Source organism: Acanthaster planci, linkage group LG09 (assembly GCF_054643075.1).
Source record: "Acanthaster planci isolate LZ-2023a linkage group LG09, COTS_SCS, whole genome shotgun sequence".
Taxonomy (NCBI): domain Eukaryota; kingdom Metazoa; phylum Echinodermata; class Asteroidea; order Valvatida; family Acanthasteridae; genus Acanthaster; species Acanthaster planci.
Genome location: NC_141785.1, coordinates 14148138 through 14165997, shown reverse-complemented (window position 1 = coordinate 14165997; position 17860 = coordinate 14148138). Strand labels below are relative to the sequence as shown.

Sequence of the window (17860 nt, the reverse complement as noted above, 5' to 3'; positions counted from 1 at the left end):
AGGTTCAGGCCACGTTTTTTAGAATACATACACTTTACCCTTTCTGCTCTTCTTCAATGTCTGAAAACCACCTGACATCCTCCTGGGAGTAAGTGTATTGAAAGGTGTATTTTTTTAAAACTTACAATCGAGGGTGATGTTGCTTTTATGTAAATCAAGGAAGACAAGAACCTCACACAAATATTTTAGCGATTGAAAGAATTTTGTCAGATTCTGTTCTGACAAATACTGTCTTAACAGATGTCTATGTTTGTACATGTACCGGTATGTAAATGTAACAGGTCTGGCCACATGAAAAGATATATCTGTATGACACTCACTAAAAATTTCCAACTGTAAAATTTTGCCATTGTTTTTTTGCTTACATATACATGTACATGTATGTCTTCATTGCTTCTGATTGTTACCACAGAAAGGTATAACTGGTAAAGATAACTTGAGCAGTATTTTATTAGTTACAGAAGTTTATTCTTGAAGATATACATTTGTCACATGGACAGACACTTGTTTCTTAAATGGACAATTCCAGCGTCACTCGCATTTCACATATTTGCATCTGTTTACAATCTTAATGATGTAGTTTCTTCAACACAATGAGTTACTCTTTCATCTCTGGTGTGAACATTTTTTATACATAAGGCATTAACTCAGTAGCATTAAAAAGATTACTTAATGTTAAATGTGAGCATGGCACTGCTGAATAAAACCGTCACTCGCATTTCGTGAAATGGACATGCCAAAAAATGTCTTGATTTTAATTGAAAAGTTTCCTCAAACTAAATTCATCACTACCAAATGGTAATATGAACAACATTCCTATCATGCTAAAGTAGCATTGTGCAAAATCATATATGTAAAACAACAAACTGGTTTTAAGATTGACGGGAAAAGTGCCGTCACTCGGATTTCCATCACTCGCATTTCACATTGTCCTTTAATTATTTTGTGAACAAAAGATTTTTTTCTTCCACAATTCTTATTAACTGTTGTCTGAGTTGTTTTAAACCATGGTTATAAATCTTGAGAGGGTGGTTAAAATGCTGAAATACTAATTTCAATGAAAGGGGGACCTTTTAATGTCTAACTGCAGATATACATGTATATGCTGAAATATAATAATCCACAGTCTTAAACTACATGTAGTTTACTATAATTTTTTACCACTCACTGCAGCACTAATTCATCTTTAACAAATCAGCCCATCATATAAATGATCAATATAAAATACCTTTTGTACAACCAGACTGCAGACTCACAGAATTGTAAAAGTGCAAGATCTTGAATCTCAGCTCAGTAGATAGAAATACATACATGCAGTGTTGCACGCTGTTTGAGAGCATGTGGTCTTGCAGTGCATCATGGGTACCACAAAAATTATTGAAGCCTGCCCTTTATTAGCCTAAAACAATAGGCGTGCACAATACACACTGCATACAAGTACACATAATACATGTAACTCCTCCGAAGCTTTTAATAGAGCTGGGTCTGCATTTATATAACAAAAAGTTGTATTGTCATTTGCATTTCACTTGTCACTCGCATTTCATTTGTCATTCCCATTTCAAATTTCATGGGCTTTCCATTTTAATGATTTTAATGTGCCATTCAAAGAAAAACGCTTAGAAATGAAAATACACATAAATTAGAGCATTATTTTTAAGCCAAATATAACAAGGAAGGAACGTCACACATATTTTATAGAAAACAACAAAGATTTGCCAAAAAGGATTATATCTTTGTTCTTTCATCTATTAGAAACAATTTTAAGATGAAAAGGAAGTTCAGGAAAGAACTGTTTGCCTGGAATTGCCCAAATGTGAAAATCATTTTTGTTAAAAAGACTATCAAAGTTCTGCTTAAATGAACACTACATGTATGTACACATAAGTTTTTCTCAATGAAAAATGTTTGTCACATATCGTAACCTACCCGGTAGCGACAGACAGTCTTCTCACTTTCCTTTCAACAAAATAGCCAACTTTTTCTGATGGATCACTATTTTGTTTTATTTAATTTGGTTTGGTAAAAAATGTGTCATGTACTCATAAGATAAGTCTTTAGATAAAATACTTGTGACAAATGTTACAAAATAGTGGACAGACATATGCAATTCCTAAAATCAAATCTTAGCTTTGTTTCTGATAGAAAAAAAACACAAATATGATGTAAAATAATAATTGTCAAAACTTTTCTCTGGAAGATTTATATATTTTTGTTGAAGTACATGCAATCAGCTCAAGGAATGGCAAAATCAGCCTGTTTCATGTTTGTCACTCTGTGGACAGACATCATGACGTACGTTAATCCTGAATTACATGTAGCTCTACTTAAACATGTTAAATTCTTGTTTCATATACATGTAACTGGAACAAATAAAAAGTAATAATTTTGACACATTTCTCAAATGTTACACTTGTAGTTACATGTACCGGTACCTATGTTTTAACAGAGGAATTGCTTTTCTCCATTACAGTGATATTTTAGATAACCTGAGAAACATGAGTTGACACAGTTATCTACATGTCCCACTGGAAGCCCTAAAATAAGCTGGACTTTTCATCAAAATCCTGATTATTTTAACAACTTCCATTCAGTTCCTATTACACTGTGTAAAGTCCTATTACATTAACTACCGGTATACATGTATCTCTATAATTATAAACATATTACCCCAACTGTTAAAGTTCATTTCTTGACTCTCAACAGTGTTAAAGGGAGAGATGATTTTGGTTGTTTGCAAATGTATGCGTTAGTGATGTGGCACATACCGGTATGCTGGATAATTGACAAGCAAAGCAGGCCATATTGTAAACGTTTAGAAGAAGTTGTTTGCCAATAAGTGACACATGAAATTGTCCATACCAGTACATGTATGTATACATGTACATGTATGTACCGGTGCAGTATACAGTTTTTGACTTGCAAACCTTTGAGGACAAAATAAACATAATATTGAAAAGATGATGGCTAATATGAGCCCAAATGCAAACATACTGGAGCAGAAGTCACAAAATTTCAAAATGAATATAATTTAAAGCAGGCGTAAAATACATAAATTTACTCAAACCATCCCATTGGCTTTCTCATTTACATGTACCGGTATGTGTGGTTTTGAAACCTACGTGTAAATGCTCTTAGTTTTCATTCATAAAATTGATTAGACAAAGGAGGATGTACATGTGTAGACATATGTCAAACTCGGTCACTCCTAAAAGACTACATCAAATATATGCATGGATTTCCTGTTTTCACAATAAATAATTGAAAGAAGGAAACAGAGGTTTTCATTTTCCAATAAATTCACCTAAAAGGTCCATTCTGCAGAAAATACATATTCATGCAAACCTACAGGTAGATTGTTACATGTACACAGTACACATGTACATTGTAACTGCAGGATGAAAAGGGACTTTTATTTCAAATATCAAATTCAATGTGTGCATCACTGCATTTGTGTTGCAGGGACAAATCCCTCTTTGGAAATCTATCTATCTACAAAGAGTCATTCCGACAACTATTGGTATCCCTGACAGTGGTACCTGCTGCTATACTTTATTGGACTCAACTGACACCCTTGGTGGCAGTGTGACTGAGTCATTTTGAGTTATAGCATGAAGTCATGGGTTCCAATTCCACACCAGTAAGCTTGTTTGTAGTATTTTTGTTTTGTTTTGCTTTTCAAGAAAAGCTGATGGGCTAACAGCAACAATTACGTGTACATGAAAGGGAAAACTCAATATGAAAACGTCCTGAGCATCTCTATGACAGAAATTGCATCAACTGCTACTTTATATCCTGTTATCCTACAACCTAACAAGCAGTTATCATGTACACACATAAGGCTGATCAACTGCTAAAACATTACAGGGGTATGCATATGGGTTATGATGGAAACAAATCCACTTCTCCTACAGGGTAAGTCAAGCTACCCATGAAATTTTGCTACAGATGAAATCTTTAAAAAGCTGAAGCCAGATGGTAAAATTTTTGCCACTCTACAATTTCCTTGTGAGCTTCCTTGCTATGCAACCATGTTACTATATGATGTTCATATGAATGCGAATGCGAATGAATAAAAACTTTTTCAACTCGTTCCTGGGAACTGATAACACCATAATTATGTCAAGTGGCCCAAGTCCAACAAGATTCTATGTCATAATTTACCCTCAACCTTGGGCTTAGGGGTACATGGCTACTGAATGCTGCGTTTGTTTTCAGAGCTAGGTTTTTTCTCATATTTGCAAATATGGTTTTAAGGTGATGAAACAGGGGGGTCGGGTACACATGCTTTTTGGTGAGGTACTACTATCTGGAAAAGGATTCCTTATCCTCGTCCCATTATAAAGCCAAGTTAATGCATGTCTTTTTTCCATCAGTATAACCCAACATGCAAACTGCTTTTGCCTATAAAGCTGCGATGTAAGACTGTGTCCCTTGTGACCTAAAGACTTGTACGAAAGCACACATGCAAGAGGCATGTACAGTGACGTCTTCTGACTGATTTCCCTTTTGTGTGCCCTGTATGGCCACCAAATGTTCCATTCAATCACTCCGGTTTTTAGACAAACTAGACGCTAATTGACAAGGTCATTTATACAACGTGATTAGCAATTGAAAGTGACATTTCATTTCCGCTCTGATGCTCATAGCACTCTGACGCGATGGGGTGAGTAATGGCTTTTCTGTGTCACAACTGCAGCTTGATAGACTGATGAATTTTTACCCATTCCCCCCCCCTTTTTTTCAGATCTAATTTGTCTACGAACAATTTATTGTTCAAAATGCCGTCATTACAAGTGCAAAACAGAATCATGATTCATACGATACTTGATTAACAGTTTGCATTTTTCGAACCTTTTTCTATTTTTACAATTATGTGAGAACAAGTTACTTTGAAATACCTCATTTCCTACACCACTGTAGTGATGGGCTGTTGTACTCGGCACTAATTGGTTAATTTATAATGTAGGAGTGCCAGTGCAAATCTACCAGTATTTGAAATTTTTGACACCAACACATTCCGATGGACGATTGATATAACATACAAGTACATGTACACGTACATGTACATTTACACTGTTCATGTACCAGTAAGTCCCAAATAAAGGATTTCACAGTTCTACTAAAAACAAACTGTACAACTCTAAACAAAAAAGGTAGGTACATACATGTACATGTGCACATGCAGGTATCTTTATATGGGTAATTCCAGAAATTATGGGTCCAAAAGTGTGAAATTTTTGTGTCCCTGTTACATCTGACTTTTGTTATTTGACATGGAAATATCACCATAATTGATTTCAAAAAATTACTATTTGTCTGGCAGGTACTTTGCATTTATGTATCACTCTTGGAAATTAGAAAATGTGTTCTGAACTTACAAGATCATTCATGTATGTCAGATGAGACAGGGACACGAAAAAAATGGACCCCTAATTTCTGGAATCACCCATATGGTACAAGCTACGTATGTCTCTGTAGAGTATATTTTGACGTATCAATGAATAACAGTGTTTTTGTACTGGTGCCTGAGTTAGAAGCAGTTGGAATTCACAATGCTGTGTCTGAGGTACTGTACAAAACACAATTATTTTTCAGTCTCACAGATGTCAACTTTTGTTCACAATATGAAGTCAAATGCAGCTTTCATTCAAGTTTAATTAAATTCCATGGGTCATCAAGCGTGAACGTCCATGTGCATTTTATAATGAGCTGCCAACAGCAAAGGAAATTTACATTAAGGGAGAATATGGCCATACATGTAGATATGATAAATTACACAAAAGTACATATAGCCTTTTTTCAAGATGTATCCACCATTCAGTTAATCTGTTGGTAATAAGCAACTAAATTGGGTCTCCACACAATTTGGGTAGAGTGCTTTTTGTAGGCCTACTCAGTTCAGAAACTTTATATGAACGCACATGTACAAGTGTACCGGTATGTGTACTGGTATTGCCTATGCTGCAAATGTGCTAACTTTACATTTGACTATAATCAGTCTCTTGTTTTTCCAAGCATGCTGTTTGCCATTACCAAGTTGAAGCAAAATTGTCATATGGTGATGTTTGGGATTAGTTTCGACACTTGCTGGAGCTAATAAGCATAAATGTACCTACATGTACATGTAACATGTACCCGGTATACTGTGTTTGTCAGTGTGATGAACTACATGTTCCATTATTTTTATTTATTGAAAACACTACCAGTACAGTACATGTACCGGTATATGCTTGTTGCATCACTGAACACATCAGACCAAGATAATGTACATTGTACATATACACGTACAGTGTATATAAACAGCCAACTGACTCTACAATCAAGTACTGTACATGTAACTATTCAACAGCATGTTCAGACAAAATGGCAAATTACATACTGTACCAAAAATGAGAAACAGGAAGCAGCCGCATACATGTAACTGCCTCAATTAAATTTGTTTTTTTGCAAAATTATGCCACTTTTAGGGGGAAATTCAAATTGTAATGTTTGTAATTTTTTTCAGTTATAACTGCACATATGGGGGACATGTATGTGTATCATATACCGGTACATGAAAAAAGAACACAAAACCTTTTCCTAGATGGGTTTGATTAACAAGTCATCCACGGCCAAATTTCATGGCAGAAAACTTTCCTTAGTCTGAATATTTCACAAGTTAGCAAGGACGTTTGGGTTTGCGCAAGTACATGTTAACTTGTACCAGTACATTGATTCCACAGTTCAGAGGGACTCTGGTTGTATTATTGTAATACATGTATGTCTGTGCTCAAGACGTTGTAATAAAAGTACAGAACAGAATAGTTTTGGTGACTGCAAGCACAACATTCTGTGGGCAGCAGAACAAAGAAATTGAGCCTACCAGTTCCCATAAAAATATAGGTTTTCCTGGCCAATTTAAAAACATGCGCCATCTAATTTGTAAAATAAATTTGATTTAGCGTAGATTTTGAAAACGACTTAAAACCTGGTTTCTCTTTTACAATAACAAGCATTCAAATAAATGAATGTGCATTACATTTCAATTACAAGCATTCAAATAAATGAATGTGCATTACATTTCATTAAAGAGGTTACAAATACGTGACTGGTATTTCAGATTAACGTATTCCTTCCCAAGTACAACAACTGTGCTTTCTTATTCGCTGAAAATCTGTCTCTGTACCATGACCTGGAAGTGAGTGCTCATTTTCATTTGCTGTAATTTAAAATCGTTCAATTTGATTAGAATATACAAGGCCACACAAATCATGACACCACAAAAATGGTATGTTACTCATTTATAGTGTGTTTGTTATCAATTTCAAACTGTAAAAAAAATTCAGGTTTCTGATTGAAACGAAGCACAAGAAGGAAGGTTCCCTCAGCGAAGGTGCTAATAGGTTTCCTACAAGAGTCGGTAGTTTGCAATGACAACATGAATGGTTTATTTCAATCAATATTCAAACATTTAACCAATCAACTAGACACTTCTAAGAATGTCACTTCTGTTAGCACACAAATGAATGCTTATTCTTGATCAGGCATACATTAAATAACATTTCGCATGAAATTGCCTAGACATTTTACAAAAATATTGGGTTCAAATTAAGATGAATACAGGACTGCAGAAGTGCATTCAATTTCACGCAAAAATGAAAACCAATGCAATATCAGGAAATTGAACACCGACTCCTTATGATTGAAGGCACCCTTCCTTGAAATAAAAATTTATTTGTTAAATAGAAACACGGATATGAATGTTCATTCTATTTCACTCGAAAATGAATGCTGCTATTTCTAATTCATTCATACATTTTTAAATTGGCCAGGAAAATCTAAAGTACAGCGGAAAAATCCCTTCCAACCAAAGCAGGAGAGTGTGGACCTTATTAAATCTACACAAGTGCACTGAAATTGTACAAAGGTCCCCCATTCCACAGACTCTCAAATAAAACATAAGGTCAAATGTTCCAGCTTGTTCAAACAATTAGCTGGGATATTGCAAGACCAAACTTCTTCCTTTCATTTCTATATACTGGTACACTCTCACCTGATCGCCATCTAACATTTCTGAATGATTTAGTTATTTGTTTAATGCCGAGTGCGTCAAGTTGCAATCACCCTGATTTGGAAGTGTCAAAGTGAACGTGACTTGGCCACGGAGGAATTTGCTGGCATTTGTACAAGTAAATCACATTTTAGCTGATGGTACTTCAGCCAAAAGGCCGGCATGAGCTGTGCTAATCATAGAAACTCTAATGGCCAGGAATGATCAACACTGAGGAATTTACTGTATTACTTGACAAAAAAATCTGTGATGCTTGCTAGTGGATCAAAAATAGGAGAGAAAACTCATTTAATGGCTCTGCTTTGTTCAAAAACTTGAGGAATTGGATGTTACGGTACTTCAGCAGAAAATTTTGCACTTTAAGGAGTAAGCATACATGTACATGTATGTACATGTATTTTACACTAAGCACGCTAAGCTAGCAAAAATGTGGCCATACAAGCACAACTACATGTACACTGTTCATATAAGAAAGGTTTCTGTGATTTCATGATTTATGCAACATTTCTGTTCAAATGTTCGATGTAACATTTAGCCACAGAATTATGTGTTTAGGAAAACCACTCAGTGCTTACAGATCACGTACACACAGAAATGTAAATCCTGTAGCATACACATTCTGTGGGCCTTAGCAGTAGCCTGGGCTCAAAAGTGTCTTAGATACACTGCACATGTTATATTGGACAAGTGAAATTGGAGGATTTGGGAGTGTTAGGGTTAAAATACATCTAAATGTAGCCCCAGTCATGACGCAAGAACATCATATGCCATTAAACTGATCAAATTGATGTCATTAAAAAAAAGTTTCCCAAATAACAACAACATAAGTCATGATAAAGCTCAGGACAAATCGAGAATCCAGTCTTTATCTGATACATGTACATGTAGACCTTAGGGGCAAGCCTGTCCAGAATTTGCACTGAAATGTACGATAATTTCAGTCAATGACTTTTCTAATGACAGTTTCTAAACTGAGCCATAATACATACATCTACCAGTACATGTACATGTATACATGTGCCTTAGATCTTACGAAACATGTTATCTGAAGTTGACAAAGAAATTTATACATGTACATGTACATACATGTACATGTATGTACAGTACTTCATTATAACTCTTACAAACTGTTGGTAATTTAAACTGTAAAATGTACATGTATATGTAGCTCACATTACATAAATGAACCTTTAGTATGGTTGAAGTGTTTACATTGTATGCTGTGTCTGAATTGTTACAGGTCTTTTCAACCAGCTTTTTTAATTTACTTATGATTTTAGTTATAAATGTAATCCATTTTTCACTTTTCAAATGAAACAACTGGCATTTCTTCAATTTTTGTAATGTTTTCTTGAATTTGTGTTTTTACAATATCAGAGTAATCCATTGTGTTCAGCCTGTCAAGTAAAGAATGATCTGAAAAAATAAACCCCCAAGGATAAGAATAACTCCACCTGAAAATCAAGCCAAATGTAGACATTTGCTGACCAAATTTGCCATAACAAGCTATGGATGTATACGTGACTGAAACATATTTGCGAGTCCACTGGCAGAAAAAAATTCATCCAAACATTTAAACAAATGATTCCATCCCCAAAATTAATTTCAGGTCAGAAGTAAGGACATTTTAGTTTTCCATTGCTTCGTTTTTTAAATGTTTACACTTTAATACAGATTTAACTTTCATAGAATGTAGACATCAGCAAGGTTCCAATATTAAATTGTGGATATTCACCTTGAATAGGTATGCAAAACGCTCGGATTGACTTGCACAGCTTGTTCCTGTAAACTGACTGTCTCAAAGGGCTTTGTGCAAATTTAGCATAAAAAGCCTCTAATGCTCTCCCTTGAAAGATGGGCAACAGAAGCAGTATGCTTTGTTGAGCTACATGCAGAGCTCCATCCTTGACATTTTTAAGACCTGAGTGGACCAAATGGAGTTATGGCCCCAGAGTTATCAAAATGTACATGTACTACAGGGTGTAAACATCCTGGCTGAATTGACATTTTGTTGCTGTAAAAAGTTTATTTTAAAGACCCCATTTCCATTCCAGGGCAGACTGTGCTGATGTTTCGGCTCACTTCACACTGAGAGGTCTGGAAAGGATTGCTTTGCTTTGAAAAATTATTATAGCTGACAATCAGTATTCAGTTCAACAGTGCTGGCTCAGAATGATCAAAATGTAGCAGTAAGGAGTCCTGATGTGTGTTTAGCATACACTGTACATCCTGGCAAGCAAGCTCCAGTTGGCAAATCCAGGTCAGCACTTTTAAGGTTTCATACTTGGAGTCCTCCTGATTCAAAAATCAAAGGTGTGAGAAAAAACAAGGCTGGATTTTTCCAGGTGTGTGAAATGTGTGGCCCATGTGAGTGCTTGCAATTTGTACACATCTGAGACCTTGTGGCCTTTTGTAACCAGAGGCCTAATTTGATGCTATGAAGGACAAGGTCTGAAACTCAAAGAATGGGGGTGATTTCTTGTTAATTTCCCACCAAATACTGAAGCTGCACTGGAACAAACTAACAGCACTTGCTGTCAACAGGCATGCTGTGTAAAGTGAGACTGTATGATATTAAAAGTATGCAGTGTGCATCACTCAGCTGCTATTCAGTGAGAATTACAAATTATGGCAATATTTGCAGTGTTTTCTAAGTTCTAAATTTTAAACTGGAGGGAACTAATAAAATAGTGAATGGGGGGAGGGTAGGGCAAAACCTTGGCATTGAGGACCTTGCACCCTTTTGGGGGGGTGATTGGTTGCAGGCTTTGGGGTTTTAAGTTTTTGGTTGGGGTTTGTTTTTGGTTAATTTCTTTTTTCACAAAAACTGAGAGCAGTTTCACTTATTCATAGACAGTTTTCAGACAAGATACCCCCGGTATTGTTTGGTCAGATGAAATATTCCAGAATATAAATAAATATAGCACCTACAATGTCAACCTGCCAACCAGATTTACATGTAAATACTTGGTGGCTTTTTTTTTCAACTTGGCAGGAGACAAGCAAATGTTGGTGGGCTGCCAGGTTACTTCTATACACAGGAGGGCACCGTACATGTACTTTATTGCTTTCATTAATTTCTCAAACCCTTAAATATGGTATAATATGTAGAAGGCTGTTTGCAATGCACAGGGACTCAATCACGCATTCACTTGCACTTGTGCAGATACCTTTTTGTGTGATAGCATACTGGTGCGATTGCACATCCCACCAGGACTTGTTGAACCACAAGAGGCATTTCTGGCCTAATGTAAATGTAAGTATCTGCAGGTTCCAAATTTGAAATTAAAAATGTTTGTACGTGCATGTACACCTAACTTATTACAGTGCAAGCAAGTCAGCATTGTGGAAAGATGGCACACAACAGGCTACAGATATGGCATCATAGGCTGTGTGTATGACAGACAGAGGACGCTTCAGGACCTCTTGTTCAAGTGTGTGTAGAGCAAAACAGGTTCAAGGAATTTTCATAAGAAGGTGCAACGATCACAGTACTTTTATGCTGGCACCAGGTGCACAGTTCAAATATTGGTCCAGCCTAATTCTGTCACTTGTAAGCGGGGTACAGTGGTTTTGACAAGTATACAGTAAAAAAATCACAGGACCTTTTCAAATCAGGTTTCCGAGCGTTTCATGAAAACAAAATTTCCTGATTTTTCCCTAAGCTTACCCTGATGGATTTAAAAATTCTAGGATACTTGCATTTATTTCCGAGTCACAAAGATACACGTACGTATAAAGACAGATTTCTACACTGAAAAAAAACAGCATACATAAACACATAGCTAATAAACATATGACCACTTTCTCTCTTGGCCCATCAAAATCCCTGATTTTAGGCACTTTTCAACAAATTCCCTAACTGGAAGAAGTGAAACTCACTTTCCAGGTTTTCTCTGATTTCCAGGATGGCTGGGAACCCTGTACGGGTTCATCTACATGAATAATTCTCTACTTTGTGAGCAATAAAAGTAACCCCATTTTTACCAAAGATCGTATAGTGCCAAAAGTGCAAGATGGATAACTCTGCCCAAAAAATGTAATTACCATGGGCGCCATTTGAGCAAGCGATATGCCTGCGCAGTTTACGATAATGCTTGGGCGCAAGCTCACCAGGTGCACGTGCCTGCCGCGGCAACTGCGCCTGTGCATTAATGTACACGGTGCACGTGCATCACTTGCTCAAATGGCGCCCATGCGATTACAATGTTTTACGTGTATTCGTGGTGAAGTTCACCATCTTGCACCGCTTCGCGGCGCTACACGATCTTTGATTTTTTCTTAAGCACAAAGCAGCACGTGATGTACATGTACGGTATGTGTACCGTACAATGTACATGTACATGCATGATAAATAAATCAAATTTAATAATAAATTTATAAATAGTCGATAAATAAATTTTCTGCCAATTTGAAATGCGTTATACATATATCTGATAGCATGGCACAATTCACATTTTTGGGCTGTTGCTGGTGGTTCTGAATAATTTATACGGATTTTAAAGGAAAACTTGAAATTCTACTTTATGGATAATTTTAATGAGGGTAATGCAAGTTGAGAACTGAATTACTAAGTTTACAAGAAACTAAATGCAGCTCACACTAAATTCATATAATGCAAGTTGAGAACTGAATTACTAAGTTTACAAGAAACTAAATGCAGCTCACACTAAATTCATACGCAACAACCTAATGATTTTTTGTCCACTTTCATTAATGATATTCATCAGGTTTGACTTTTGACATTAAAAAGCTCATAAAAACATCAGTACAAAATGAATCAGAGAACAACGTACATGATACATGCATACATGTACTGAGACACTGAAATTCAACAAACAAAGTTCTAGGAACATGACATGCTGTATTCTTTGTTTATTGTACATGTACATGTTAGTTTGTTCTTGATTCAAATATGCTGTCCCTATGGTTTAAGATGAAATACTTATAAGTGTAATGGAGGTCTTCACAGATCACTCTCAGATCTCGGGCTGGGGGATAAATGCGTCAATCCCCCATGGCATTTAAAAAAATTATACAAAGAGTGAACCTGGACATTTTTTTTACAATGTACATGTACTTCATGTTTGAATTTTCTTTCCTCCTAAAAAGGCACAAAATGCCCCAAAATTAGCCGCAAACTCAGACAGGCCATATTAAAGATCATTCCCTGAAACCAAATCACCCCACTCTAACCACATTTACCCCCTGCCCCCCCCCAAAAAAAGAAAGAAATTAATGTCCATGTAAGCTCTGGATCTGCCTTTATCCCACATCCTCTGTATACATGTACATGAAAGTTTAATTAGATTCATGCACATGTTTACAAATTAAAGTACTGTACATGTAACTATATACCCTCATAATGTTAGCCTGTAGCCAACCATTTTTGCAACTGATCTCTTCTAAGCCCATACACTTGACCTCCCACTGTAAGTAGACTCTGCGTAAACCTGACAAGAACACAAACTAGTTACAGTACATGCACCCTTTAAAAATACTGGAGCCCATCAATATTGACGGTTTTCATTGTCTAAACAGGGCTAATGTAAATTCATGTGTGCCAAAAGCATCAGTACACAATGTAGGCAACATAGTCAGTATTGGCAAGCAATGAATAAAAATTGTGACAGAAAGGCTGATAAATTCAACTTTAATATATAAGTAAATGAGGGCATCACAGTACAGGGAAAACTGTCAAGTGAACAATTCCCTGATTGATCTTTCTGTACAGCCAGAGTTTCTATTACACTTTACAGCAGATGTGCATCATTCAGTGTACACATAACTGAATGCCAGTACCACAACAAGGAGGTACACAAACACTGGGGAAAAAAATCACCCAGTTGGACAATATGTAATCAGTAAGGAAAGTAGCCTTTGTTCACTCTATCTGCCTAAATAAATGACATTGTCTAATCCAAGTTTCACATGATTTGGACATGTACATGGTGTGACAAAATCTACATGTATGACAAATAAAGTGTGCACAGGTTTCAAGAGGCACTCTCAAGGTTCTTTGAAAAGGTAGGCACAAATTGAAATGTATTATCTGTTGGTACGTGTAATTTATTTGAATTAATTTGTTAATGTAAACAAAGGCCAGTTTCCGGCTGCTGATTATCTTGATGACATTTAGTGTTGGAAATGTAATTTTGTTTAAGTGGTACAACGAATGGAAAATTTTAATCTAACCCACTCACGTGGGAATAAATTTATGTCTCATTTCCTGTCCAGTTGAGCAGTAATGTAATCCCACTTTTAAAAAAATTCACTTTGGAACAGTCCCAAAACTTGCAGTTTCATTCCTTCTGACAGTACACCATCCCAAATATTGACAGTATAAACGGAAGTCAACTATCACTGGTGTTGTCAACATGGACTCTGGCTAAAAAAGCCACACACATCAAGTCATTAGCTGGCATGTACATAAGCAAAATGCTGAATGCTTTCATTTTTATGGACATTCATCCCAAGAGAATGATGTCAAAGGGGGGGACAAAAGTATCCCTGGCATATGGTTTGGGTGAAGCTCTAAACTGAAACATACCTTTGTCTTAAACTCAGGTGTAAAGTGTCTTTGCACCAAATAAATTAGCTGTGTAAGTGCAGGTGAAACAGGTGTTTTATGAGTATTGGTGTCCGTGCTAATGAAATACCACCTGTGACAGCATTGCGCCTTTTCGTCAGTCAACATATTCTTGCAAAACTAAATTACTTCCTACACTAGCAACCAAATTAAATTTTGATACCAGTTATCAGATTTTAATTTGGCTGATGTTAACTAAAGTTTTTAAATCCAAAATTTGAAAACATGGTCTTATGGTAAGTAATTTGAGGATGGCAAAAACAAATTTGTACAGGCAGTTTTGATTGTTCAAAATTTACAAAAGTGTGGTGGAAAAAGTGAGGGGGGGTGTCGTCTCGGGTGCGTGTCAGGACTCAAACAAAGAAAAGTGGGAGGGGAATCACTTTATTCGAGCTGACTCATTACCGACACCTCCAACCATAGCATTGCCACCAGGCAGAATATTTATAGGCCCTAAACCTCCAGAGTTCTGCCTCACCAGTTTAGTATTTCAAGATCTAAGACAAAGGTTCACTGTCAAAATATATATCGGTATAAACCAAGTGAAGAGATACATGTAAGTCGAGCAAGAGTTTAAGATTTTCCAAAGGGGGACAGACAAATCCACTGAAGGAATTTACTATGCAGACAAGTTTCAGAACAAATAATACTTTAATAATAATTTAATACAACAATAATAATTTAATTCAAGTCTGGCAACATTGAGAAAACAAGGGCAAGGATGAACTGAGAGTAATTTATACAAATTAATTTGTGTACTGTACAACCAATAAGTGTCCACGAAACCAGCTAATAGAGTAAGCTCTTATAACTACACTGCAATGGGATCTAGAAGCAAAATATATGCTACCATCTTAAGAATTATATGAGTGTAGGGTCTAGGCAACAGTAGAGCAACACCCGTCCCTACCAATTTATGAGCTCCTCAGGAATAAAACTTGTGTAAATCCATAATACAGTAGCTGTAGGCACTACCTACATATGTACATCCTGTATATGTACATGTAGGCCTCTCAAACCTTAGTTAAACACCACTTGGCAACTACTATGCCTCTCATAAATTTCAGATAAATATCACAAGGCAACTCCAGTGCCTCTTACATATCTTAAATAAATATCACACTAGGCAACTCCTGTGCCTCTCTTAAACCTTAAATAAATATCTCTAGGCAACTCCTGTGCCTCTTATAACCGCCACACGACTTTATCCAAGGCCTCTGACGGGTCTGCCAGTAGTTTCTTGCATATCCTGACCACCAATTACACTGGAGATAATTCATAAGATTACGATTATTTTCATCTGGTTCCTCTCTCAGAAATTCCAAAAGAACTTTCAAGTGTGCTTGTAATAGGCCAAAATCTACGAGCTCCTCAACCTCCTCTCCTCCTCTGTTCCTCAACTGCACTGCTCTTCAATCAAATTTTCAGTTCCTAGTGTCCTAATATTTCTCAACTAATTTCTGCCCTGCAAGATCTGGGTCCTGACTCAATGATAGTTATTCCTAAATAAACAGCTCTTCTGCCTGCTCCTCAGCTCCTCCTCAGTGCCTCTGTTAATCAGTGATCAACAGTACGAGTCAACCCAACTGTAACCCAAAGAACCAAACAGCCCCAACTCACAGAAAATCTGGCCCTTTTATACCCTTAAATAGTGCGCCATATGTGTAGCTGATCGTGCACACACATGTAGTAAACATACGCCCATAAGATTCCACTGAATGGAATCACTATTCACAGAAGAATTTTCATTCATTCCAAAAAACACTAAATTATCATGTATAGATGTACGTGTACTCATCAATTAAAGCATTAAATGAACTCTCAACTCTTAGTCTTTCCGTCAGAACAAAGAACATACTGTAAAATCTCTGAAATTCCTCAAAAACATGGGTCAAAGAAATCGTGAATGAATGTAAGCACGCCCTATTTCCATTGTACGAAGTGCAATGACGTCGGGTCATTAATATTCATGAGCACTGTCTACAATGTGAGCAGACGGTCTGTCTCAAAACTTCAGAAAATAATGACTTACAAAAATACTTGCTCACTGAAACTCAATCTAAAGCTTTCAGTTGGGACAGATAAAATAAAGAAAAGTTTCTACTCCTAAATGTGTCAATTCTACAGTCTATATATGAAAATAATTGAATAAAAACTTTGGACCAATAATGAGTAAAGTTAGAAAAACGGAGGCAGCAATTTTTAATCTCCCTAACTCTACTTTTAGCACAGTACAAGCACATGTATGCCTGTGTACAAAACAACTGATCATGATGGTTGAAATAAAATCCACACGTTTTAGGCATTTTACTCTCCAAAAAGTCACCAAATTCGCCAAATTGATATCCAAACAAACGGTGAGTTTCGGAATTTTGGAAGAGAAGTCTGTTAAGAAAAGAAATAGTATGCATTACAAGAAAATGACAGGGGAAATTTTTGCTATACAAGCTCGACTTTTTACTTCACATGTTTAAAAGTAATGAACAAGTCTTATATATATATACGTCAAAGATATGGGGTGCGGTAGAAATATGACCTCAAATAGTACCAAGGATGCAAGGGTATCAGTTTCAAAATTGTTCCAGGGAGGAAGACAGGCAGTTTTTAACTTTGGCTGAGAAGGAACTAACAAGTATTTCAATCCTACATGTAGGTGAACGCAGTCCCGACTCCCCCCCCCAAAAAAAATGTTAGCAGTAGTTGGCATTTTGCATTCAAAAAATAACTGAAGCATATCCCCAAAACGAATTGGCTTCAAAACAGGGTGCAATGTAAAATCCTGTTTTGTGCTGGACAAGTAGACAATCTCTACTGCTAAATCTGATAAATCATAACACCCTACCTTGCAACCACCTCATTGTCAATCTTGATCAAGCAGTACGGGTCACTGCTTCGAGATCTGTATACGAACAAAATAGCATATGGGTCATTCTATAAATTTAGGTTCCAAAAATGTAACTTTTTTTGTCCCTGTTACATCTGACCTTTGTTTTTGACATGATTATCACTGAAATTGATTTCAAACTACTACTACTTGTTTGGCAGGTAACTTGCATTAATTCGTCACTTTTGGAAATTAGAAAATGTGTTCTGAACTTACAAAATCATACATGTATGTCGGATATGACAGGGACATGAATGAAAAAATTGAATCCCTAATTTTTTGAATGACCCACATACATGTAAGTGTGCATTAATAGTCATGAACAATCTTGAAG

General features: G+C 36.3%; 1 protein-coding gene across 4 annotated transcripts in view; it reads right to left on the bottom strand.

Annotated features, from left to right (window-relative positions):
• LOC110986357 (rasGAP-activating-like protein 1) overlaps window positions 1-17860 on the bottom strand; it is a 70300-nt gene that overhangs the window by 49399 nt on the left and 3041 nt on the right. For all 4 annotated transcript variants that reach the window (XM_087140961.1, XM_022248168.2, XM_087140960.1 and 1 more), the window contains exon 2: window positions 17485-17541. In XM_087140961.1, coding sequence (XP_086997087.1) covers window positions 17485-17541 — 57 coding nt within the window. The remainder of the gene's footprint in view (window positions 1-17484; window positions 17542-17860) is intronic.